The 25,970-nt window shown below is 38.3% G+C and overlaps 1 protein-coding gene across 1 annotated transcript; it reads left to right on the forward strand.

The window, feature by feature from the left end:
• The first annotated feature begins 14,247 nt into the window (after window positions 1–14,247).
• Window positions 14,248–18,121, forward strand: LOC145119591 (R-linalool synthase QH1, chloroplastic-like). The gene is made up of 7 exons (XM_079055268.1): window positions 14,248–14,462; window positions 14,531–14,801; window positions 14,956–15,328; window positions 15,436–15,654; window positions 15,777–15,915; window positions 17,119–17,367; window positions 17,706–18,121. Exons 1-7 carry the CDS (start codon window positions 14,250–14,252, stop codon window positions 18,003–18,005), a joined length of 1,764 nt encoding a protein of 587 aa, XP_078911394.1. The 5' UTR covers window positions 14,248–14,249; the 3' UTR covers window positions 18,006–18,121.
• Window positions 18,122–25,970: the final 7,849 nt, after the last annotated feature.

Raw genomic sequence — 25,970 nt, forward strand, 5'->3', positions numbered from 1 at the left:
CAAGAATAAGCTAGAAATGACCATAAACTCTCTAATGGAGAGATCTAACAAAGGAGTGATCAAGATGGCGACTTTTTACCTCCAAATGGTTGTAAAAACAGAGAAGCTCCCGGATCTAAGACCTTCTACACAATCCAACCTCTTCAAGCTTCTAGTTTCCTCCAAAAGAACATAAGATTTACTCTCCAAAGCTCCCACACACTCAAGAAAGTAATAAAGCACGGCTACGGTTTCTCTCTGGACAATAAGGTGGTGAGGGAGGACGGTGAGGGGACTCAAGGTCCTTTAAATAGGGTGTAAACCATAAAAATTAGGGTTTTCATGCACAGCCTGAACTCGTCGAGTTGGGATCCTCCAAATCGTCGAGTAGGTTCCATAATACACGCGGCCTTATTATTTTCTATACAACGAGTTGGGGCCTCTAACTCGTCGAGTAGGTCATATGTGATGTACAAAAATTCTTAAAATTTATACCTGGGAGTCGGGATGTTACAATTTTCCCCCACTTGAACTAGACTCCGTGTTCGATGTCTGCTGCGGTGAACAACTCCGGATAATGCTCCCGCATCTCAGCCTCCGGCTCCCAAGTCCACTCGGATCCCCTCCGATGCTTCCATTGTACCTTTACCAAAGGTACCTCCTTGTTATGCAGAAGCTTCACCTTCTTCTGCAGAACGGCCACTGGCTTCTCCACGTAATTCAGGCGCTCATCGACCTGAATATCATCCAATGACACCACTGCATCCTCATCCAATATGCACTTTCGCAATTGCGAGACGTGAAAACTATTGAGAATCTGACTGAGCTCCTCCAGAAGATCCAGTCTATACGCCACCTTGTGAACCCTGGAAATAATCCGAAAGGGTCCAATGTATCGGGGACCCAACTTCCCCCTCTTCTTGAAGCGAATCACACCCTTCCAGGGTGAGACCTTCAGTAGTACCATGTCACCCACCTGAAACTCCAATTCAGATCGGCACCGGTCGGCATAACTCTTTTGCTGACTTTGAGCAGTCTGCAACCGCTACCTGATCTGCTGAATCATCTCGGTAGTCTGCAGAACTACTTCGGTCCGACCCATCACCCTATGACCAACCTCACCCCAACAGACTGGGGTATGACATCTCCGTCCATACAACAACTCAAAAGGCGGAGCACCAATGCTGGAATGAAAGCTATTATTGTAGGAGAACTATGCAAGAGGTAGGTAGGTGTCCCAACTCCTAACAAAGTCAATAACGCAGGCCCACAACATATCCTCGAGGGTCACTCTGGCCGTCTGTTTACGGATGATAAGCTGTACAGAAATGTAGTCGCATGCCCCGTTCCTCGTGGAACTTCTGCCATAAACGGGAGGTGAATCGAACATCACAGTCTGAAACGATAGAGACTGGAACACCAAGGCGAGCAATGATCTCGCGAATATGCACATCGGCCAGCTTCTCGGCCGATGAGCTCTCACGAATGGGCAGAAAATGGGCACTCTTGGTCAATCGATCCACGATGACCCAAATAGCGTCGAAACCCTTTGCCGTTCTCGACAATTTGGTGATGATGTCCATCGTGATCTGTTCCTATTTCCACATGGGGACCTCTAGAGGCTGCAACTTGCTATGCGACCTTTGATGCTCGGCCTTGACCATCCTGCAGGTCAAGCACCTCTCGACGTACCAGGCGATCTCCCTATTCATACACGGCCACCAGTAACTCAATCTCAGATCTCGGTACATCTTGGTGGCCCCGGGGTGAGTAGAGAAGCGAGACTTATGAGCCTCCTCGAGTACAATCTGTCTGACCCCACCAGACATCGGAACCCATACCCGACCACAACGGGTCAACAATCCCCGACTATCCTGCACGAATCTGTTGTTCTCACCCCTAATCCTCTACAGCTTCTTGTTCTCCTGTCGTACACCCTCGACCTGAGCTTCCCTGATCAAGCTCACAAGTGGAGAATCCACTGATACCCTCATACATGTCGCTGGAACAGAAGATCCAGCCGACTTGCGGCTGAGGGCGTCCACCACAACATTCGCTTTACCCGAATGGTAAAGTATCTCGTAGTCATAATCCTTGACTACGTCCAGCCACCTGCGATGCCTCATGTTTAGGTTCGGCTGATCCATGATATGTCTCAAACTCTTGTGGTCTGTGAATATGGTATAACGGACCCCATAGAGATAATGTCTCCAAATCTTGAGAGCAAATACCACCACTCCCAACTCCAGATCGTGTGTGGTATATCTTGTCTCATGCGGCTTCAGCTGTCGCAAAGCATAGGCTATCACCCGTCCTCCCTGCATGAGGACTGCTCCCAATTCGGTGATCGATGCATCACAGAACACCACAAAATCCTCAACTCCCTCAGGGAGTGTCAAAACTGGCGCCTCGTAGAGACGCTGTCGCAGAGTCTCAAATGCAGTCTGTTGCTCAGGGCCCCACCGGAAATCCGCCCCCTTCCTCGTCAGACGAGTGAGGGGTACTGCAATCTTGGAGAAATCATGTATAAATCTCTGGTAGTACCCTGCCAATCCCAAGAAGCTCCTGATATCCGATGGAGATTTTGGAACCTCCCACTGCATAACCGCCTCGGTATTGGCCGGATCGACCAAAATCCCCTCCTGGTTAACGAGATGTCTAAGGAATTGAACCTCTCGCAACCAAAACTCACATTTCGAGAACTTGGCATACAATCGTTCTCGCCTCAAGACTCCCAACAGCTCACGGAGATGCTCCTCATGCTGCTCTCTGGTCTTGGAATATACCAAGATATCATCTATGAACACGATGACTGAGCGATCGGGCATCGACCTGCATACTCGATTCATCAGATCCATGAATACTGTCGGCGCGTTGGTGAGCCCAAACGGCATCACCACGAACTCGTAATGTCCCTAACGAGTCCGAAACGCGATCTTCTCCACGTCCTCCTCCCTCACCCTGACCTGATAGTACCCGGACCACAAGTCTATCTTGGAGAACCAAATGCTCCCTATAGCTGATCAAAGAGATCATCAATTCGGGCAAGTGGATAACGGTTCTTCACCGTTAATTTGTTCAACTCCCGATAATCGATGTACATCTGGTGTGAACCATGCTTCTTCTTGACGAAGAGAATCGACGCTCCCCATGGAGAACTTCTCGAACGAATGAGATCATCAATTCCCGCACACCTGTGCTGAATGTACTGTCGAGCCCTGGCGGCTGAGCAAAACCCTGAACCCAACTTGGTGCCCTCACCATAGATAACCAGCTCTCCCCCACTTAGGGTTCGAACTACCACATGCTGACCCTCACAGTCGATCATGGCACCGAAGCGACTCAGCCAGTCCATACCACTATCACACTAACTTCCCCCACAGGAATCAGAATCAATTCAATCGGAAAGGAAGCCCCGAAGATCTCTAGTTCGCAACCGCAATAGACTGAAGACGCAGAAATCCCGTGTTCGTTGGTGATAGAGACTCGCAACGGACACTCTATCTCTCCTAAAGGCAAACCGAACTCCCTACTAAACGATCGAGAGACAAATGACCGACTCGCCCCCGAGTCAAGCAATACCAGAGCAGGCAAGGAGTTCACTAAGAACGTACCTAACATAGGTACAACATATATGAGCATAAAATAAACATAATCAATAAGATAAGGGATAGGAACATACCGGCCACTACATCTGGTGCTGTCCTGGCCTCCTCGGCCGTGAGCTGGAACGCACGTCCCCGAGCCCTCGGGGGCTCTGCTTTACCCTGGCTCCCGTCAGTGATCCTCAATGTAGTTGGCGCGGGATCCTGCGCTGGCTTGTCGGCGTGCAACGGACAATTGACCTTCACGTGGCCAACCTGATCACAATGGTAACAGATCCTCATACTCGGAACCCGGGCGGACTGACGGCAGTCCCTCACATTATTCCCCTCCTTGCCATATTTGTGGCACCCGCTACCAGATCGACAAACCCTAGAACGAGGATTCTCACACTTCCCACAAGTGCGGTCGCGCTGACCTCCTGACCTGGAATTAGTGGTCTTGGACCGCTTCGGCGCCGGCTGTGACTGCGCCGAGGCTTGCCTCTGTTCTCTCAACTGCAGCTCAATCTCAAGTCACGCCGCCTAGCAGCCTCCTGTAGCTCCAGTAATGTATCACAACGTTGGGTAGCAACAAACTGTCTGATGTCGGTCTTGAGCATGCTCAGATAACGTGTCATATGAGCCTGCTCGGAAGCAAACTCTGGGCAAAACATCGCCCTCTCAGTAAACATACGGGTGATCTCCGTCAACGACTCCAATCCCTGTCTCAAATCCAAAAAACTTCTATGCCAGCCGCTCTCGCTCAACCCGCGGAATGTATCCAGTGCGGAACATCTCCCTGAACTGATCCTAAGTAACTGCAGCTCTCTGCTCATCAAAATACGACCCCGTCATCAATCTCCACCAGTCCTTCGCTCTGGCCTCAATAGGTTCAGAGCACACCAGACCTTATAGTCAGTAGGACATGAGCATGTCAAAAAGCATCCCTCAACGTCAGATAGCCACCTCATGGCTATGATCGGGTCCTGAATCCCATCGAAAGTTGGGGGCTTCGTGTTATCGAAGTCCCGGTACTAAAAAGCCCTACCTGTCCCCATACATGCAGCTGCTACGGCTGCGTAGGCTGCAGCAGCAGCCATCTCAGCTATGGTTGCATAGCGCTCATTGAAGTACTCGACCATGGCGGTCTTGATAGACCCAAACATCTCTGGCAACTATGCCCGGAATAGTGTTGCAACCTCATCGTGTAGGATCTCTCGAATCCTAGCATCCAACTCCTTCGATCTCATCTGACCAGTGGTACCTGTCACTGCTGCTGGCCCGTCCTGACTGCCAGCTCCTGATCCTGATGCGGATCCGGTATCAAATCGCCTCGAAGTCACCATTTTGAAAATACACCAGAAAGATATCAGATACTCCATATAATAACGGGGAACCAACTCCCAACTAAACCTTAGGGGTTGTGACTTCCTTGCTACGCGTATGGGTCTTGTGCTTTCAGTAGTACGGGCCCATACTACCTTCCACACCTAACCATATTTGTCTCAAGGATCATCACAACACCCTAACAGTGTATATAAGCATAGGCGAGCGCTCAATCCTCACTCCTAGAGGAAGGCTAAACATCCCACAACTGGCCGACTGACCCCACACGACTCATCCATGAAACTTCCACCAATCCTGCAGCACTCGTGTATGCTAGCCATACATAACGCTGAACCCTATAGACATTCGAATATCTGATCCTACCCTAAGCCCTTCATCAAACAAGAACAGGAAATAAGGCCAAACCGAACATTCTCAGGCTATAAGGTCTTAGTTATGTACAACTATGATGCATACACTAAGCAACTACAGTAATGATGTCAATTTCATATAAGAAAATCGTAGGCTATCAGACATCATATAATCAGACAATTGTATCATGCAATCCCTGAAGATCCCTAGCCTATCACTAGCATGTTGTTCTAACATATCACAATATCAAATAACCGTATGTTATTTTGGGGTCTACTTACTGGTTTCGGCTGATCGTACACTCTGCATCCTCCTTTAGTATTTTTAAAACCATTGAAAATCATTTTGAAAATATTTTCCTTAGTTTGAGACTGGATTCACATGAGTGTTCCTCCAATTCACTCAAACCAAGGCTCTGATACCAACTTGTAACATCCATAAAATTAAAAAAAAATTAACTTTTTCAAGCATCCAAAAGCCATTATTTATTACAAAATGTTTTCAAAATTGTTTCATATCAAAGAATCCCAGAAATCAAAATCATAAAATGTTAGGAGGTGCACGATCAAGCCTTCGCCTTCCTGCGATCATCCGAAGTACCTGAAACAAAATCCAAAATGGTAAGCCCGAAGCTTAGTGAGTTCCTCCAAAATACCGATACATAACAAATAGCACACATAATAACAACATGTAATGGGTTCACAGCTTTATAGACTGGATTACCCCCGAGCCCACAGTATAAGTATGGCTTGCCTTACAGGCCCACAACTCACATCTAGCTTGCTCCCGAGCCCACAGCTTAAGTCTCGCTTGCTCTCGAGCCCACAGCTTATGATTGGCTTGCCCCTTCAGTCCTAAGACTGGAATATATATGATCAACCCTCAGTGCGAGTCTGACATGCTCCCCTGGCCCTCAGCTCGCGTCTGGAATGCTTAGGAGTCCTCAGTATAAGTCTGGCATGCTCTCCCTGGCCCTCAGCTCATATCTGGCATACTCCAGGGTTTGTTGGTTACCGCACGGAGCAGTATAATCTCAACCCTACCCACACAACATGTCGACATGTAACAGCTAAATACACATACAGATAATCAGACAGTATCACAGGTAGTCCTACATATCTACCAGACTAGCATATCAAACTAGCATGCATATCTAACTCACACTCTGCATATCAACAACTACCAGGATATAAATCCAGTGGGTCGGCCTTGGTGCCTTCGACCCCTAAGTATAGTGAGGGAAACTCACCTCACAAGTAGTGCTGAACCGATCAAATCCCAACTCACAACTACGAACTCAACTGCCTGTAACCACCATATGACTAATTCCATTAAAATCACAAATTACCGAAATACCTTCAGAAGTCAAACTTGGTCAACCATGGTCAAAGTCAAAGTCAACAGTCAAGGTCAACATTCCATGTTGACCCAACTCGTCAAGTGCATCTACCGACTCGTCGAGTTCCTTCATATCTCAGAAGATCGTGAAGAGCTCGAGACAACTCGCCGAGTTTCCAGAGCAACTCGTCGAGTTCTTCAGTGTCCAGAAAACCGGGGAAAAACTCAACCAACTCGTCGAGTCATCTCATCAACTCGCCGAGTTCACTCAGTATCCAGAAAGCGGGAAACCTTATCCAACTCGTCGAGTTTTGCTGTCTTAACGTATTCAGCCCTTTCTAGTCGAATCCAAGGCCCCAAAATACAGATCTAGCACCTTAGGACTGAGATACCACGTAAAGTTGCTAACTTTACGTGCATGCAAGGCATCAAAGGGATTAAATCAATCATATGAAGCTTATTATGGGTTTTAGAGTATGAAGGAGGGCCAAGCCTTAATAAAGTTGGCAACTTTAAGTCCAAGGAGGCCCTAAGATGCTCAGATCTGAAGTCCTCGCTTCAAAGCATGCTCAAAACCAAGAATGACTCAAGAATAAGCTAGAAATGACCATAAACTCTCTAATGGAGAGATCTAACAAAGGAGTGATCAATATGGCAACTTTTTACTTCCAAATGGTTGCGAAAACAGTTAAGCTCCCGGATCTAAGGCATTCTACGCAATCCAACCTCTTCAAGCTTCTAGTTTCCTCCAAAAGAACACAAAATTTACTCTCCAAAGCTCACACACTCAAGAAAGTAATAAAGCACGACTAGGGTTTCTCTCTGGACAATAAGGTGGTGAGGGAGGCCGGTGAGGGGATTTAAGATCCTTTAAATAGGGTGCAAACCCTAAAAATTAGGGTTTTCATGCACAGCCTCAACTCGTCGAGTTGGGATCCTCCAACTCATCGAGTAGGTTCCATAATCCATGCAGCCTTATTAGTTTCTACACGACGAGTTGGGGCCTCCAACTCGTCGAGTAGGTCATATGTGATGTACAAAAATTCTTAAAATTCATACCTGGGAGTCGGGATGTTAAATCGTTGAGGGAAATTCAAGGGATCAATCGGTGGGTTTTTTAGTTTATTGGATAGTGGAGCACACGGGACGTCATTACGGGTCCGGGTACGGTTTGAAGCATTCGCCAAAGCATGGGTACATAAGGTTGTACGGGGTCCGATAGACGTCTTTAGGTGGCGAGAGGTTTGGTAGAGATCAAGGTGAAGCTGAGACAACTTCATGGTGTTTGGTTTTGGTGACTCGAGAAGTTTGGTCGGATACGGGTCGACAATCCAAAGGTGTTTCAAGTTTGGTATAAAAGTTTGGCTTTCAATTTTGACTTGGTTTAAATGTCAAGGTGGAGATTTTAGTAAAATGTGGCATTAAAACTATTTTTAGGTTCTAATATGTCAATAAAGCTATAGTGTAGGGGCCATTAGTTTAAATAGCATAAATGATCACTTTTGTCTTCATTTAGATCAGACGTATATAAAAGTTTTTTTGTGTTCATTCGCTGTATCACGCATACATACACACACATTTCAAGAACATTTAATCTTTGATCATTCATCGTTTATTTCTTCTACAATTTCTTTTTAATTATCGTTTTATGCTTCCACAAATTCGTGTATATATATATATATATATATATATATATATATATATATATATATATATATATATATATATATATATATATATGATTTAGGATCTATAAAACAAAAAAACCCTAAAAAAACATAAAAATCATAAAAATATATAAAAAAATACTTAAAAAATCACAAATATTTTTTTTTGACTTTATGTTCTTAAAATTCTCAACCTTTTATATAAATTCATTGAAATTTTTTTTGAAGAAAAAAAATCGATTTTTTAATTTTTTTTTCAGTGAAAATTTTAAAAGAGTTGCGATTTTTTGATGTATAAAGTCAAAAAAAGTTTTGTGGTCTCTAAGTATTTTTTTTTATGTATTCTTATGAGTTTTAGGGTTTTTTTGTTTTCCATTATATATATATATATATATATATATATATATATATATATATATATATATATATATATATATATATATATATATATATATAGGTTCAGGTGTTTAAAGTAATTATTGTGTTATTGTATGCATAATTGTGGGCCAATCAAAATTAAATAAAAAATTTAATAATTAAATAAATAAATAAGGTTAATTTAGTCATTTGTTTAATAACTTCCAAAAATAAACCCGTCACCATCTTTCCCTCACCCCTTGTCGCATACATTAACCCGAACCCTAGATTGGATGCTCCAGCCGCAACCTCTTCAACCGCCGCCGCCCAACCGAGATTGACCGCCTTAGCTGCTGCCGATGACGCCCTGAATAGCCGAGCATTCCTTTGCGACGCTACTACCGACGAAGCTGGAAGCCTGGAGCTGAATCTTGCACGATGTCGTCGCCTGTGACTGCAAGGATCGATGAGTTCGCGGTTACTGCCGCTTCTTCCTTCCCCGGTGATGCTGGGAGCAATCGGGACGACCGTCGGGGCTAACGAATGGACCTGGTTCGCAGCTGCGTGGTCATGAGTGATCAGAAATCCTCGAGTAAGAACATCTGATATCTCTCTATCTCATCTCCTTCACTCTTCTAGTGGATTGATGTCACGAACGACGCTGTCCCATAAATATTGACGATGCCTCTTTTTTGACTGATGAAGAACCCACCAGAAGTCTTCACAAAGGTATCGTTCTTAGTTGCTTTAAATTTTATCACATTCTGATTAATTAGGGCTATACTTCAACCCAAACCGATTGTTAGTATAGTTAAATTAGGTGTTTTTATCGTTCTCTCTATTGCAAGAACTATATTTTTTCTAAGACTACTTTGTGATTCATGTTCAATATTGTATCATAATACCTAATGTGAATTGGTTGTCTAATGTGATTGATGTACTGTAAATCAATGAAGTTTAATCCATAGGTTTAGATGAGTTTTTTGGGTTTGATTGGTTGAACACAAATCATGGTTGTTTTGGTTGCTTATTTGACAGATGAATGTTTCAACTGAATTGAAAGTTGTTTTCATGCACACCAAGTGCTCGCTAAAATGCTTCAACTGAATGGTATTTCTTCGTTTATAGTATTCTATCAGAAAAGAATGTTTTTTATGGTAATCATGAACATATTCTGTTAAAATCCCCCGAATTAATATAATTATTGGTAAATGAATTCCAGTTCTATCAGAATGGAATCACGAATTCCAATTATGTTGGAATGGAGTATGAATATTTTCTCACTAATTTATTCATTGTATTTTCTACAGAAGCTGATGCTTGAAGAACGGACCACGAAATTTGAACGACGCCTCTTAGCAACATTATTCTTTTAGAATGTATTAGTGTTTTTGTTAGATTTTGATGTTTTTTTTTCCAGATTTGAAATTTTTTTTAGTTTTATTCTTTAAAAATAAATGTAATTCTTAGCAATTGTTACATGTATTCTATAAGAATTAATGTAATTTTTGTTTTAATTCTTCAATTGATGGTTAGAGAATTTTGTTATTCTACAAGAAATTTTGTTATTTTTGAACATACTCAAACATATTTTGTCAGAATGTCCGAACTAAAAACCTTATAATTTGTAAGATCGGAATTTTAAAATTAATAGAATCTTTGATCCCTTAAAATATGCAAATTTCCTTTATTAAATCTATGTTAACTGACTAAAATACCCTTCTAGTTAAATTAGATGGTATTTTTCAATTATATTTAATTAAATAATATGTATTAATCACTTTCTTAAAATAAGTAAAATGATTGGCTCACATTTATGCATACAATAACACAATAATTACTTTGAATAGAATGACCTAAGTCTATATATATATATATATATATATATATATATATATATATATATATATATATATATATATATATATATATATATATATATATATATACTAGCCGTTTACCCGCGCCAAGCGACGGGTGCGAATAGTTTTTTTCATAAATTACTTCTTTAGGCGATTAGTTTTTTTTTTGTACAGATAGTTTAATACATCTAAACAATTAACAATAAGAATTAGGATATCAGAAACGAAATCAATAAGAATTAAATATAAAAATTGTGATTCTTTACAAATATACGTGAACACACAAATGTATTGTCAAATATCATTGAGCATTAGTTTTAATTCAATAATTCGTTTTCTTTTCGACGATTAATGTATTTTTTAACTTATTCGTTGTTTTTTTATATGTTAGAGATATGTTTTTATATGTTGGATTCATTTTGTCGCAAATAGAGCGTTTATATATCAAAATAATATATTTGAAAAATAAAATCTCCGTTGATGTAAATTAAAAAAAAAAAAAAACATTTGGCAAATAATGTTTTCCCGGATGATTACCCAAATAATTTATGTTTTATTATACATTAGTAGTTATTAAGATATATCTTATATAGGGTCAAATTCTTAAAATAAAATCAAAATAATGAGGTAAATCTTTTTTATATTTTTTATATTAATGATTATTAGGAAATATTTGATATATAGCATATATTATTATTAATCATGATATTTATATATTTAAAACATAAAGGCTAATCAATTACTTCCGATGTTTTATGGTTCAATTAGGTGATCAACAATCTAGTCTTAAATAAAAAAAATGTTTTATACGGTCAAATATTATATGAGACACAAATCTTCCATTGTAATAAGAAAAAAAAACACTTCATTAAATATGCTTCGTTTTTTAGTTTATGGATGCTTATTTTATTCTCCATCTTTTACCGACATTCTTGCATGATGAATAACAGTTGGTCCAGTATACATTATACTTTTTCACTCAACATAGTTCTTTCCTTATTGAATTTATAATAAAAAAAGACGACATTACACTTCAATTCTATTACTTTGACTAATTCGAACAACGAAACCAACCTAAAACTATAAAACCTTGAACAGACTTATAACTTGCAACATAAACCAAAAAGAGACCAATTTGCCTTGTATTCATATTTCTACACCAGAACATACAAGCACCCTTAATAGACCATTCATTTCTTCTTTTTTTACCTATCTTTTTTTTGCAACGAAATCACTCCAAGGCATAAGAACATGAGTAATTAACTTTCCATTTTTTATACTAACCAAAAAAGGCCCATTATGCCCTTTTCTAAAAATTATGCACCTGATCAACATACAACTGTATGTACAACTGTTTTTAACCGGATCTTGATAAAAACAGATCATGATATATATATATATATATATATATATATATATATATATATATATATATATATAAGAGATATTAGAAGAGAAAATACGAACAGTAAAAATTTGGAGCCAATTTGTAACTTGTTATCAAATGCTTCACTTCTTGACAAAACTCTTTGGATGTGAGTAATTATTTCCATAACCACCCTTATCAAATGACTGAAAATAAATTTACAGCTCCTCAATAACTTCCTGTCATCATAAGAAGAGATAAATCAAAACAATGCTCAGAGTAAACAATGTGATTGCAATAACAATCATAAGGAAATAAATTTACAACTGATTTAATTATACAAAAATCACATCAGGAAAATAAAGTACAAACTCTCCATTGTTAGGTCCTTTTTTATGTGAAATTTTGAGATTGCAAAATCAACATTTCTCTCATTTCATCCATCTTCTACTTCATACATTAATCTTCACACAAAGAAATGATTTTTCTATAACAATAACATTCAACTCAAACAAATTTATCATAATCAAGTAAAACATAAGGTGTTGAACCTAGCTGACTGACCATATTCAAAACTTACAAAGACTTGCAAAATGAAACTTATGTGATTTCTCCATCTACTGAAGTATATCTACTAAAGTATGGTAGTAATAGATGAAAATAATGGTTGTTACCATAAGCCAATAAATCCAGTGTGGGATTTTAATCAGTGTTGTAGTCCCCTATAACATATCTGCATAAAAAAAACATTAAAAAAAGGGGCTTATATTCTATATGGACAATCAAGTATTGATTGGGAATTCTTATCAAACACATGGTGTGCATGATGTGCCTCATGACTTCAACTTTTAACACTAAAAACATCCATAGCCTGCAGCTTGTAGATCTACTACCCCTCTTCCCATGTAGATATATAAATAAGACATTAATATTCAAGCTAAACCATGTAACAGGGAATGCAAACCTTACATTAAAAGGCTTGCCAAAATTAGTGAAAACTGGAAAAAAAACATATTAACATAGAATTGAAACATTACATCAACGATCCATCAGGCTCAAAATTTCTTCTCGTCACTACAACATAGACCTTTTTGCAGCCCCTATATCGTTGCCATAGTTTGGCAAACAATAACAAACATTACCTTCACTTTTTTTTCTCCCGAACCTATTAAAATCACAAATTATTTAAAAAATTGAACAAATTAACATAACCTTCATATTTTTGCTACTGACCTTCATTCTAAATGTGCCCAGTGATACCTGTTGCTAGAGAGAAACTTTGTTTCACTCCACATCTAAACCAAAAACTGTACATTAAAACACAAAAACACACAGCTTAGCAAACGCATACACCAAAACTAAATAACTACATAAAACTTCAAACCGATCATAAGGTCTTGAAATAACTTATAAAGAAAACAGAAAAATGTTAATATCAAACAAACCTGCAAAAACAATTCAAACACGGATGTAAAAAGTCACAAAAAAATAAAAAAAAATTGAACAAACCTGCAAAAAAAACCATGCCCTGTCCATTCTACTTCATTAGACATAAAAATAAAAGAAAAAGAGGGAGGTTTAGGGCTTGAAATCGAATCAAGAGGGAGGTTTAGGGTTTGAAATCTCAGATTACCTAGAATGTAGAGTTGAAGCCTTTTAAGATTGACAAATGAGTGATGACAGTTCAGATTTGGTGTGAAGACTGTAAATGCAGAGATTGGGTAGTGTAGTTCTGAACGGCGCATCTCATATTTGACCAATTAAAAGCATGCGATCAGTGGGAGGTTGTTGGGCGGGATAGGTTGGTGGTGAAGGTAGCCGGAGTGGGAAAGCATCAGTGCAATGGTGACATGGTTTTGGTTTTCTTAATAAAGAGAGAGAGAGAGAGATGGTGGGTTTTCTACGATGGTGGTGGCGGTGGAGCAATGACGGATCTGAGGTCCTGATTGTTGGTGTTTGTTGGTGGTTCAGAGAGAGGCGACGAATGGGTCTTGAACTTGTTCGTGGGAGGTAGATTACAAGTTGAGACGGCGGTGCGTGGTGTAAAGGGTGCCGGTTAGGGAAGTGAGAAGGAGGAGAGTAGTGGTGGTGGTTTCCTTGATTAGGGCTGTTGTAGAGGAGATTAGGGCAAGAGATAAAGGTAATACCGTGTAATAAGTATAAGATGTGATTATAAGCTTAATACTATTGTACATGATGTATGTATTGTACCTTTTAATTTTCAAGAAACATACAATATGTTTAATAATATAGTATATATATATATATATATATATATATATATATATATATATATATATATATATATATATAGAGAGAGAGAGAGAGAGAGAGAGAGACCTATATCTTAAGAATCATTATATAGACCAACTTAGTACTTTCTAAGATATCTTTCTCAATGGCTTCGATGTGCTTTTTTTATAATTCAATTCTCCGTTACAACTACAATCATAGAAAAACTAGATCTTTTCACATTTGTAAACACTTATGTTCATTACAATCGACATCAACAGTCGTCATTGCAGCTGAGTCCTTTGTTAGACGATCTGCAAATTATAAGTCATCACTATGGTCCTTTGATCAAGTTCAATCGCTCTCTAGCAAATACATAGTAAGATTCCCATTTTCTTTTATATTATGGTTGGTAGTATGTCACATTCAAGAATTTAACCTATACAGGGAGAAGAGTACACGGCAACAACACGTACTTTAAAGGAAGTTGTGAAAACGTTAATATACAATGTGGGAAATCCATTAGGCACTCTGGAGCTGGTTGATGAGTTGCAGAGACTCGGGATATCATATCATTTTGAGGATGAAATAAGTGAAGTGTTGGAGATGATTTACTACAATTACTACAAAACTCACAACAAGTGGAATAGCATGGATTTGAACGTTAAAGCACTTGGCTTTCGACTACTAAGACAACATGGTTATCAGGTTCCCCAAGGTAAATTTAATAAAGGATCCATATTCGTAGAGAATTGAATGATTCATATTCGTAAAGATTTGAAAGATTTCATTTGTGATCCCGATGCATGAGGTTTAGTTTATATTAAAACAAACATTAAATGTTTTTTTTCTTGATTTTCTTTTATATTTAGAGATATTTCTCAACTTTAAGGACAAGACTCAAAATCTAAACCCACAATTACTTGAGGATATGGTGGCAACGCTGAACTTGTACGAGGCTTCTTATCATTCATTCGAGGATGAAAGCATATTGGACGATGTTAGAGACTTCACAACCAAATATCTCCAAGAAAATTTAGAGAAACTTGATGGAAATATATCATCGTTAGTAACACATGCGTTGGAGCTTCCGTTGCATTGGAGAGTACCAAGGGTAGAGGCGAAATGGTTTATGGAAGTATATGAGAAAAGAAGCGGCATAAATCCCACATTGATAGAGCTTGCAAAACTGGATTTTAACATGGTCCAGGCTATCCACATCGAGGATTTAAAACACTCCTCAAGGTATCATATGGGTATATATAAATTATATTATCTTGACTTGTTAATTGTTATACACTACAAAATAAAGTATCATGATATATAGCTATTGTATACCCCATGAATATAAGGTGGTGGAGAAATATAAGTTGGGATAAGAAGTTGAGCTTTACTCGAGATCGGTTGGTGGAGAATTTTTTGTGGACTGTTGGTGTTAGTTACCTACCTCGCCTTAGCAATGGAAGGAGAACGTTAACTAAGGTTAATGCCATAATTACTACTATCGATGATGTCTATGATGTATTTGGTACTTTGGATGAACTTGAACAATTTACCGATGTTATCAGCAGGTAAATGCTACTATATATATGTAGACTCTTACGATACTTCAGTTACATGCTTAATTAGTTGTTTATTAACTACTATATATTTGCACAAATTTAATGAGAACTAAAGAAATTTTCTTTCATAGATGGGACCTCCATGGGATAGGAGAACTTCCAGATTATATGAAGATATGTTTCCTTGGATTCTATAACTCGATAAATGAGATTGCATATAACACCTTGACAAACACAGGATTCTTAATCCTTAAACACCTAAAGAAAGCAGTAAGTAATCCTTCTTCTTCGTAACAATATTATGTTGAGTTAATTACTAAGGGCATAACACCATGAATACCTTTTCAAATTATATTACGACATTGATCACCGATTATGTGTATAAAAGAGTCGTAAATTTACAAGATTATATTTTAGTGATCTCGGACATCACATTTTATAATTAATATTTTAACTTTTTCCCGAATAGGATATTAATTATATCCAGAAAATCTCATTTTCACATACTAAAACATTAGAAGCTACAGATCATTTTCCTAACCAAAAATCTTACCAAAAATAGATTTTGTTTTCTTGAGATCACAAATATGACACGCTTCTTTTTATTGTTTTTTAACAAAAAAAATGATAAATGGGTTTGTTCTTCCGAAAAAGGAAAGATGACACCACCTTTATATTATTTTTTAAATCCAAAATAGCAATAAAGAATTAAAGATTCTTCGTTGGGAAATGAAGAGGACACCACCCTCCGTCAGACCGTCACCCACTCTTTATTTCCTTTATTTTTTAATTTTTTAATTTTTATATTTTTTTTATGACAATTAAATATATTTCTAACTTTTAAGACTAAACGGAATGGGGTGTTAAACCTACTTGCTATGCTCGCTAGCAAGCCATGAACACCACCCCCTAGCGCTCGCTAGGGGGTCGCTATGCCTTTCTCATTATCATTTTGTCGAGATGAGAGAGTGTGTGGGTGAAATCTGATTGGTCCATAGGAGGTTGACCGGATTGCAATCCCATTTTACCTAGAAATTCCTCCTCTTTGATTTGATAAAAAAAATATTTTGGAGTGTTAAGAGTGTTACCACTCCCTATCAAATGCTAAGATTAGATGGTAAATGGAAAAAAATAAGATGACAATCAAAAAGCTAAAGTTATAAGGTTTTAGGAGTGTTACCACACCCTTAGCATAAAGAGTGATGACATATCATTGGGTTGTAAGCCTTTTGATCTTTTCTTTATTTATTAATTTGGAAAAAAAATGTTTATGAATTATTTTTGTCGTAAAATATCATTACTTAGTGAAATATGATGTCAATAACCATTGATATTACACTCCCCCTCCCTCCCCCCCCCCCCCCACCCACACACACACCCACCTGTGATTTTTGTGATTAACTGTTATTCTATTTCCTTTGTGATTTGAATCAAATCCAAATCTTTTATTCTTTTTTAATGCCAACATTGCAGTGGGAAGATTTATGCAAGTCATACCTAGTAGAAGCACAGTGGTACCATAATGGATATACACCCACACTCGAAGAGTACCTGGAAAATGCTTGTGTATCGATATCGGGTCCTGTAGTACTCATGCATGTTAACTTTTTAACATCAGTTAGCTTAACCAAAGAAATCCTACAATACCTGGATATGTCTGATAATATAGTTCGCTACTCATCACTAATCTTCCGACTTGCTGACGACCTAGGGACATCCTCGGTATGCTCTAGCATTATTCGTATTTTGACTATTTTTCTTTCAACACGTACATTAAATTTGGAAGTGTTTTCAATGGTATATAAAATAAAGACAAATTTACTCGCGGTTGGTCCTATGGTTTCCGAAAACAAATGTAGTAATGAAAATTATCAGACGCGCTACACACTATGTCTTGTGGTTTCATTTATGGCGTGGTTGGTTTTTTGAAACCATAGGGACCAAGGGCGTACGAATTTCAATAGTTGTCCTTACTACACCTGTTTTGGAAAACTACATTGACCAATCACGTAATTATGTGTAAAATAAATAAGTTAGACATTATGTTTTCTTCTTTTAAGGATGAAATGGAAAGAGGGGATATTCCAAAATCAATTCAGTGTTATATGGATGAGAGTGGTGCAACAGAAGAGGAAGCTAGAAGGTATATAAAAAAGCTAATCAATGAGACATGGAAGAAACTTAACAAGGAACGAGCATGTATTAACTCTATGTTTTTACGAGAGTTTATAGACTATGCAACAAACCTGGCTAGGATGGCACTATTCATGTATGCTAAAGGAGACGGGCATGGTTGTCCAGATGTGACTAAATCTTATGTATTATCATTGTTGTTCAATTCATATGAAGGGCAAGAATAGTTTAGAATATGTGTTTTTATTCAAAATGCAAAAGAATCCCACATTTTATGTTGCTAGAAGATGTGTGAAGGACATGGAAATTATGATATCTTAACATGTTGTTAATGTTGACGCTACTTTGCAGTTGACTTCTATGTTATCTTTATGAAAATCAAATTCAAAGAGTGATTGCACCTCATGCATTTGAAGATGATGCTTCTTGTTTTTGTTTCTCAAACATTGTACATAGGTGTAACATTCCGTTTAAAATTAGTAAATAAATAAAATAAATTAAATAAGAAAATAAACAAAATAGATAAAATAAATAAATAAATAATAAACCCTAAAACCCCGAGATGTATTTTTATATTTTATTTTACCCTAAGCCGTATTAATTAGTGGGGTGTACACCTTAGGGGTGTTAAAAGTTATATTTTTGGATACTGAAGATTAAATTGAAACATATGGACTTGGATTGAAAGGATTTTTTGGAAGCAAGGGGCTATAGGGTAAATTAGGGATTTAATTTGAAAACGTTTTGGGATAGAGGGACTGGAAGCGTCAAAATGGAATGAAGTTTAAGTTGGAGACGGAGTTTAAACCCGTCACTACCCCTCCCTTCCCCTCGTCGCATACACACCCAAAACCCTAACCCTAAATCATTTTCAGCCACCACCTTATATCCCCCTCATCTCCATAGCCGCCATCATGAACCGCCGCAGCTTCCACGGCCGACGAAGACGATATCGCGAGTTGACGTCGCGTTTGTTGGGGAGGTCGGAAGACGAAGTCCGGAGCTGTTGTCGCCGCTGTCTCTTGCTGGTAAAGGCACACCCCTTCCCAATCTCTTCGTTCTTCTATTTCTTCATCCCGTCATCTCCATTGCCTCTCCGGCGGCTGTCACGTTTTTTACAACATTCTTCTGACCACCACATGCCACCACGAGGGTGGCGGTGTTGTGTGTGTTTTTCGTGTGTGTGGATGTGTGTTTCAGTCTAGGTCGACGATTTTGTGCGTGTTTCAGTCGATAGGGCGTGTGTGGGTGTGTTTTGTTGGCCAGAAAACTTGAAGCAGCACCATGGCAGCCAACCATGGTGGTTGTCGCCTGTGTTGGCCTTTCTTGTCGCCACCAGCCACCGTGTGAGGTGGCTGTGTATGTACTTTGTGTGAATGTGTGTGCTTTAATAATGTAAGGTTGTAGGAACGATTCTTGGCCGGAAATTGAAGAAAACCCACCACCACCACCACCACTGTAAGGTGGTGGCTACCACCTCCTGTCGCCGTTCTACCACCACCAGCCGCCACTTCGGGTGGTTGTGTGTGTGTGTGGGGGATTAATGTTTCATGTGAACCGGGATACTTTGGATGGTGTTTGGACTTAAAAACTTATAAACTACCACCATTAAAAATGGTGGCTGCCGCCTCCTACCACCATGGACTGTCGCCGACCATCACTGCCCGAGGCGGTAGTGGGTGGTGTCCGGTTTATTAAACATTTAATGACTTAAGCATTTAACTTAAATTCGAGTGGCACGATTTTGGGGTTGGAAACCCTAATTAGGGTTTAGAAAACGCTAATTAGGGTTTAGAAAACCCTAATGTCAAGAAAACCCTAGTTTGGAGTTGGTCGGGACCCACGCTAAAGCTGTTAATTAAACTTTAAATAATACTTAATAATGTCCCTACAATTAACTTAATGCAATATTGGACTTAATGGATTAAGTCCTTAAGGGGTTAAGTGTGGAACACTAACCCTAGTTATCATTTTATGTGAAAAATGCTAGATTCGGGGAGCTCTATTTGGACAATGATCAGGCGCGTATTTGGGTTGTTGATTGGATTATTATTTCACCCGAGAATGAATAAGTCAAACCTTAATCAGTCCTACCCTTAGGTGATTAAGTACTTAATGGGTTAAGTGTTATTACTTAACCTTAATCGTCATTTTATGTGAAACCCTACTCGTCATTTCATGTGGGGTAGTCACTGTTGCAAGTGACTATAACATGTGATCAGGTATTGACTCCAGTATCTTCTTGTAGGTGATTGGAAGTAAGTTGAAGCTGGTAGAGTTCTTCGTTGCTATAATGGTTACCTACACGCATATCGAGGTGAGTTTCGCCTCACTATACCCGTGGGTCGAAGGCACCAATGTCGGCCCACTAGTTTTGGTTATCTGCTAGTAGAGGGATGCCCTAGGGATTGTATATACTCATGTAGGATAGACTGAGGACTCTTGATATATGCTCTCTTACCTGTTCCTTGTTTGGTTATGGTTCTAGAGTAGGGTCACATGTCCGGGTGACTATCTCACCTCTGACTATATATATACGGCCATGCATTTCTTGGATTGTTGATATTTAGTATGCTGCTATGCTATAGTGATCTGTAAGATCTGTATTCTGGTATTGAATATGTTGTTATGCTGTAGTGGTCTGTTAAATCTGTGTTCTGGTATTGAGTATGCTGCTATGTTGTAGTGAATTGTAGAACTATATGTTATATATGCTTGTTGGTTATCATCTATGGAGTGCCCTTAGGGACTATATGTGGTTATGTAGGGTAGCCTGAGAACTCTTGGTCTAGGCTTTCTTGCCTTTTCCTTGTTTGGATGTGGCTTGAGAGTAGGATCATCTGTTCGGGTGGCTATCTTACCTCTGGTTACTTATGGTTACGCATTCTATGGGGGTTAGCTGGTAGCGAGACTATATGCTGTGAGAGGATTAGTAGGTGGTAGTGAGCTATATGATTGTTGTTTGTCTGTATTATGTGCCTACTTGATCCTGATTGTCTATATGTCGACAAATTGTGTTTGGTTTGGGTTGAGGCGGCCCTTCTTTGTCCGGTAGGCCAAGATACCCGGTGTGGGCCGGCTATAAGTCGTAGGCACAAAGGCTCGGGAGGAGCGGTAAGTTGGAGGTGGTAGGCCAACAAACCCTAGGTTTTCCAGCCTAATGGCTGATCGGACCTGTTGTATATTGGTATTCCAACCGGGGTATTCCATCTCGAGGATGACTGGTCCCGGAGGTTGACTAGGCCGGGGGTATTCCAACCCGAGGGTTGACTGGACCCAACATGTTTGATTGTATATGTGATTTTTTATATGGTGGTATTTTGGGGGAAACACATTAAGCTTTATGCTTACCTAGTTGTTATTGTTTCAGGTATCATCGGTGATTGCGGGAAGGCAATGGCGGGACTGTACACACTCATCAGCAACTTGGAAGATTCTGTGTTTCGTACAATACTCTGATTTTAATAAATGTAATTTGGAATAAATGGTTTTCTTAAATAATGGATTAATAAATTGGGAATTTTACATTAATAAAAATGAAAAAAAATGGTTGTGAAAACGGGACGTTACAATAGGTTTGTGTCTTTGAATCGATGATATGAGACATCCACTATCGTAATAAATTTTAAGGCCCAAGATATTAACAAGGGTGTTCCAAATATATTTTAGGTTCGACACAAAAACAAGAAAGAGCCTTTATTATTACACTAAAAACTGTGAAAAAATGAAACATGTTTGGCAAGTTAAATACCAAAACCGACAATTGCTTTATGATGTGCATAAGCACCAAAACATAATTATTGAAATGTTTTGAGATTCCATGGTTTCGTTTTTGGTTTTAGAAAGGGTTTTTGGCACTGTAGCATAACGAAGTTTGGCCACTTTGCACATTTAGTCACTCATATATGTTTTATGCCCAATTAGTCCTTAATGTTAGGAAATACTGGCTAATTACACCCTTATGAACCCGGTAAACGGAACAACCGATTGTCTTTCTTACGTGGCATTACATTAAATAATATATTTACCTTACCTTATCCACGTAAGAAATCGAAGTCAAAATAATCACATTTATTCACACACACCACTACACTCCTTCTTTGTTCTTCATTTTTATCAGTAACCAAGAACGAAAAAACTAGGGTTCCACATGTTTTCCTTCGATAGAAGTCAGTGATCAGGCAACTAACCGATAATGTCAACCTCGAGGCCAAACCCTGATGGAGTCTACCATGTATTGGAGCTCAACTTTAAAGGTGTTTTTCTTCGAGATCCTTTCTCGTATAACCATGGTATCAAATTCACATTCAAAGATCATGATTTTTTTGGAATGACATACTCTGAGTGTATCACCTTTCTCGAACGGTTCATGCAAGAAAGTATAAACAAGTTATACTACTGTGATCCAGGTACGCCCATATTGTCTGGGATAACTGCTATTCGTAACGATGGAGATTATGGTAGTTTAATTTTTTATGCTTTTGGAGCCGATGGTTTTATTTCCCTGTATGTGGACCATGATGGTCAAGGAATAGAGGATTGGTTTGGCTCTGAGATAGAAAAAAAAGAATAAGAAGATGGTGACGATTCATGCATTGATGGTGGTGAAAATGAAGATGAAATTGATAACCTTACAGATGTGGAGGTGGACTTTAATGAGGATATACTCACTATGAATAGAACAAAGGGTGATGAGTTTATGAATAAATTATGTGTTGAAGAGGAAGAGGGAAATGATAACAACATATATGATGATGGGGGTGAATAGGAGGAAAATGTAACTCAACAACATTTGATTTTATTGAGTCAACTCCGTGGAAAAAGCAGTACCATATACTTGGTATGAGATTTAAAGATCCAATTCAATTAAAATCTATGTTATGCAACTATGTTTTTGCCAATGGGTATCAACTTTTCTTTGAGAAAAATGATAGAAACATATTGTTGGTTAAGTGTTGTAAAGGTGAGTGCACATTCAGGTTGTGGTCATCTTGGATGAGTGATGAATAAAGCTTCCAAATCAAGTCTTTAAAGCCATATCATAAATGTGCAAGGAACTACAAGTTAGGCTCAATGGTTACTTATGTTTGGATAGGGAGTCATTATACAAGATATTTCCTACTTAGACAAAAGATGATTGTAAGAAATCTTAGAACAGTTGGGTCATAGTGTTGGGTTTTGAGCATTCTAACACTCCTATGGTGTACATGCAACCCTATAAACCTTGGATCTATGTTTTCTCTATTATACATGCAAATATTAACTATTCCAAGGTTTCATCCTAACTAGCATATTATGAAGCACCTATACTACAAAGTTCTAGTTAGATGACATACCTTTTGATGTAGCTTGATGTCTTCAAGCTTTAAGAGCTTAGCCCCAATAGTGTGGAAGCCTCAAATGGAATCACAAATCACCAAAACACCTTGGAAGAACTTGAGAGAATATGTATGCACACTAAAATCGGCCCACTCTTATTTTCACACACTTGTGCCAATTTTGTGAGCCAAGGACCCCTTTATATATTATGGAGGATTAGGGTTACATCCATGTAAACCCTAATACCCATGACCTTTCATTTACATAGGATCCATGGGTTAAAAGCTCCATGGACCATCCATGAAAGCTTAGCCCAACCTAAATAAACTTGGCCCATTCCATATATATAAGAGTCCATATTTAATTAGTTCTTTTTGATCACTTAATTAATTCTAAATTAATTATTGATCAATACTAATTAAATAATATGATTCCATATTAATATATTAGAACTTATAATATATTAATATAAATCATAAATATACTATTCTCAAAAGACTATCCACATAAATTGTGCCGTTGAAGTGCAACCCAAATGGACCATGCCGGGTCGGGTCAAGTACATACCAAATATAGTTATGGACTTAGACATTAATCCAACAGTCTCCCACTTGGATAAGTCTAAAACTATTATTGAGTATGACTTCAAAACCTAACTGGCAATCGTAGCTCTTAAAGCCGTTGTCGAACTCTGACCTTGTCAATGACTTGTCCATTAGATAAGGGATCATATATTCCTCCATTCTAGATATCATATGGACTGAGACATGGATTATAATCATTCTCTCTGTCCATTTGTTGTTTCCCGATTTTCGATTTATGATGACTGACTGATTGAACAAATCAAATCAGTCCTGGCTTGGCCAAGAACTCACATGTGTCATCGCTAAATCATCGAGGGGCCCACAGATATCACTTTTATCCCGAAGGTAAAAGGAATGGATAAACTTCGACTCATATGGCTTGTTCTACTACTTGTTGAATCATACACAAAGGCACGTTTTATAACATCGAGTTACCAAATGCGTTTTCGTGCAATCAATGTATAACCAACTCATAGTAACAACTCATATCTCTAGGTTTGAAGAATATAAGATATTATCGTCTCATGATCACTCGTGATAAAATTCATGAAGTGATTCAAATGAGCGCGGGTTGAATCCAATACTCAGAACTTATGAGCACTCATGAGTGTTGTAGCACCACTTTGTCCACCAACTTGGACCTCTACAAACCAACCCATGACAGTCTTGATTCATATCTACTTCCAACATATGACCGACTGTGGATGATTTGAATAACTTAATCATTCAGGAAGAGCGACTTAGTTATTCTGGAAGTCAAAACATGCAAAGTGAAACACAAGAATAAATGAATCAAATATGGTATCAAACCCTATGAATATAAATAAACACTTTTATTTATCACCATACTGATTACTCATTATTCATTGTTTCGGTTTTATCAACTTTATACTTGAATTAAAAACACTAGTTGTCCCATGCTCCAAGCATGTACACTATGTTTTTCTTAAACAATAGCTTTGCCATACACCAAGTATGCACTCTATGTTTGTCTATGATCCTTACTTTGTGAAATAAACCAATTGAACATTATTTCAATGATTCTAATTTCACACTCCCAAATCCTTATCGAAAAAATGTGAGAATTTCAAATTCCTATCATTTATCAAAATCTGTTTAGATTTTAAACTTATATGCACTGACCCTCCTGTAATGAATATGTACAAAGTCACAAAGACTTGTCAACAGTCATTATAAGGTATTCCAATGGAGATCAACTCCATGGAAACTAAGTCTCATATTCAAAGTACATTGCTTTGGACATGCTTCTTGCATTAAGTTTTCTAATCTTACACAGATAACTTCCACCTATGGAGACAACTCCATATTCTCATTTGACTATCACTTCTGAATAAGAGATGCCTCTTTTCAGAATATGTCAATATGGTCCTTCCAAAATTAGCACTATACTTCCAACTGTCCCTGAGCAACCAATCTTTGGTAAACCTCAGATTGTCCTCGACAATTGCTTAATCATTTTAGTTATATCCAATTCTAGACCTTTTCCCTTCTTAATGCCTCTGGGCATTTGGAAAAATTTAGAAATGACAAATATTATAGCACATGCAATCGATCTTGTACCCAAAGCAAATGGTACACGATTCATGATGTCTCACATAAAGACATGATTCTAGACCAGTCTTTTGCTACAATATTTTTATTTGACATGTTTTCAAAATTTGACTATGAAGAGGGATGCCGTAATCATAATCGAATTTTGATAACGCAATATATAGAATTTCCTTAAGTTGAACCAATCCAACATGAAATTCATATATATATTCTTGACTAAAGATGATTAAGGTCTCAATCTAAGCCTTTAGAACTGAAATGAAGTATATCCTCTCCCTTAATTATAGCAAAACAACTTTTTCAATCCCTGCAGCCTCACGAATTGAAACTTTTGTTTTCTATAATTAACATTGCTAACTTGCAACACTAACAATAATTATCATGCTCCCACTAACATGATGATTATTAGCATAACACTTATGCTCCCACTAGCTTTGACATGTACTCAGAAATCAGCTGGACTTCTAGAAATCAATACTTTATTGACTTTCTTACCAAAGTTCAGATTTCTGATACGAGATGCTTTGATAAAACTTTTTCAAAATCATACACCTTTCCTTAGATAGCATGCATGTGTGTCTAAACAATTTCAGAACTATGAAAAGGGATGTCGTAATCATAGTCTCAATTGTTTAGACCTTTTGCCATCTGCTTCAAATCTACTTGGTGGAAGTGTTTCCTCACCATCATTTTCATGAATCGGAGAGAAACCTTATG

This window comes from Lactuca virosa, chromosome 6, assembly GCF_052849685.1.
Source record: "Lactuca virosa cultivar CGN04683 chromosome 6, Lactuca_virosa_CGN04683_v6, whole genome shotgun sequence".
In the NCBI taxonomy this organism is placed as follows: Eukaryota; Viridiplantae; Streptophyta; class Magnoliopsida; order Asterales; family Asteraceae; genus Lactuca; species Lactuca virosa.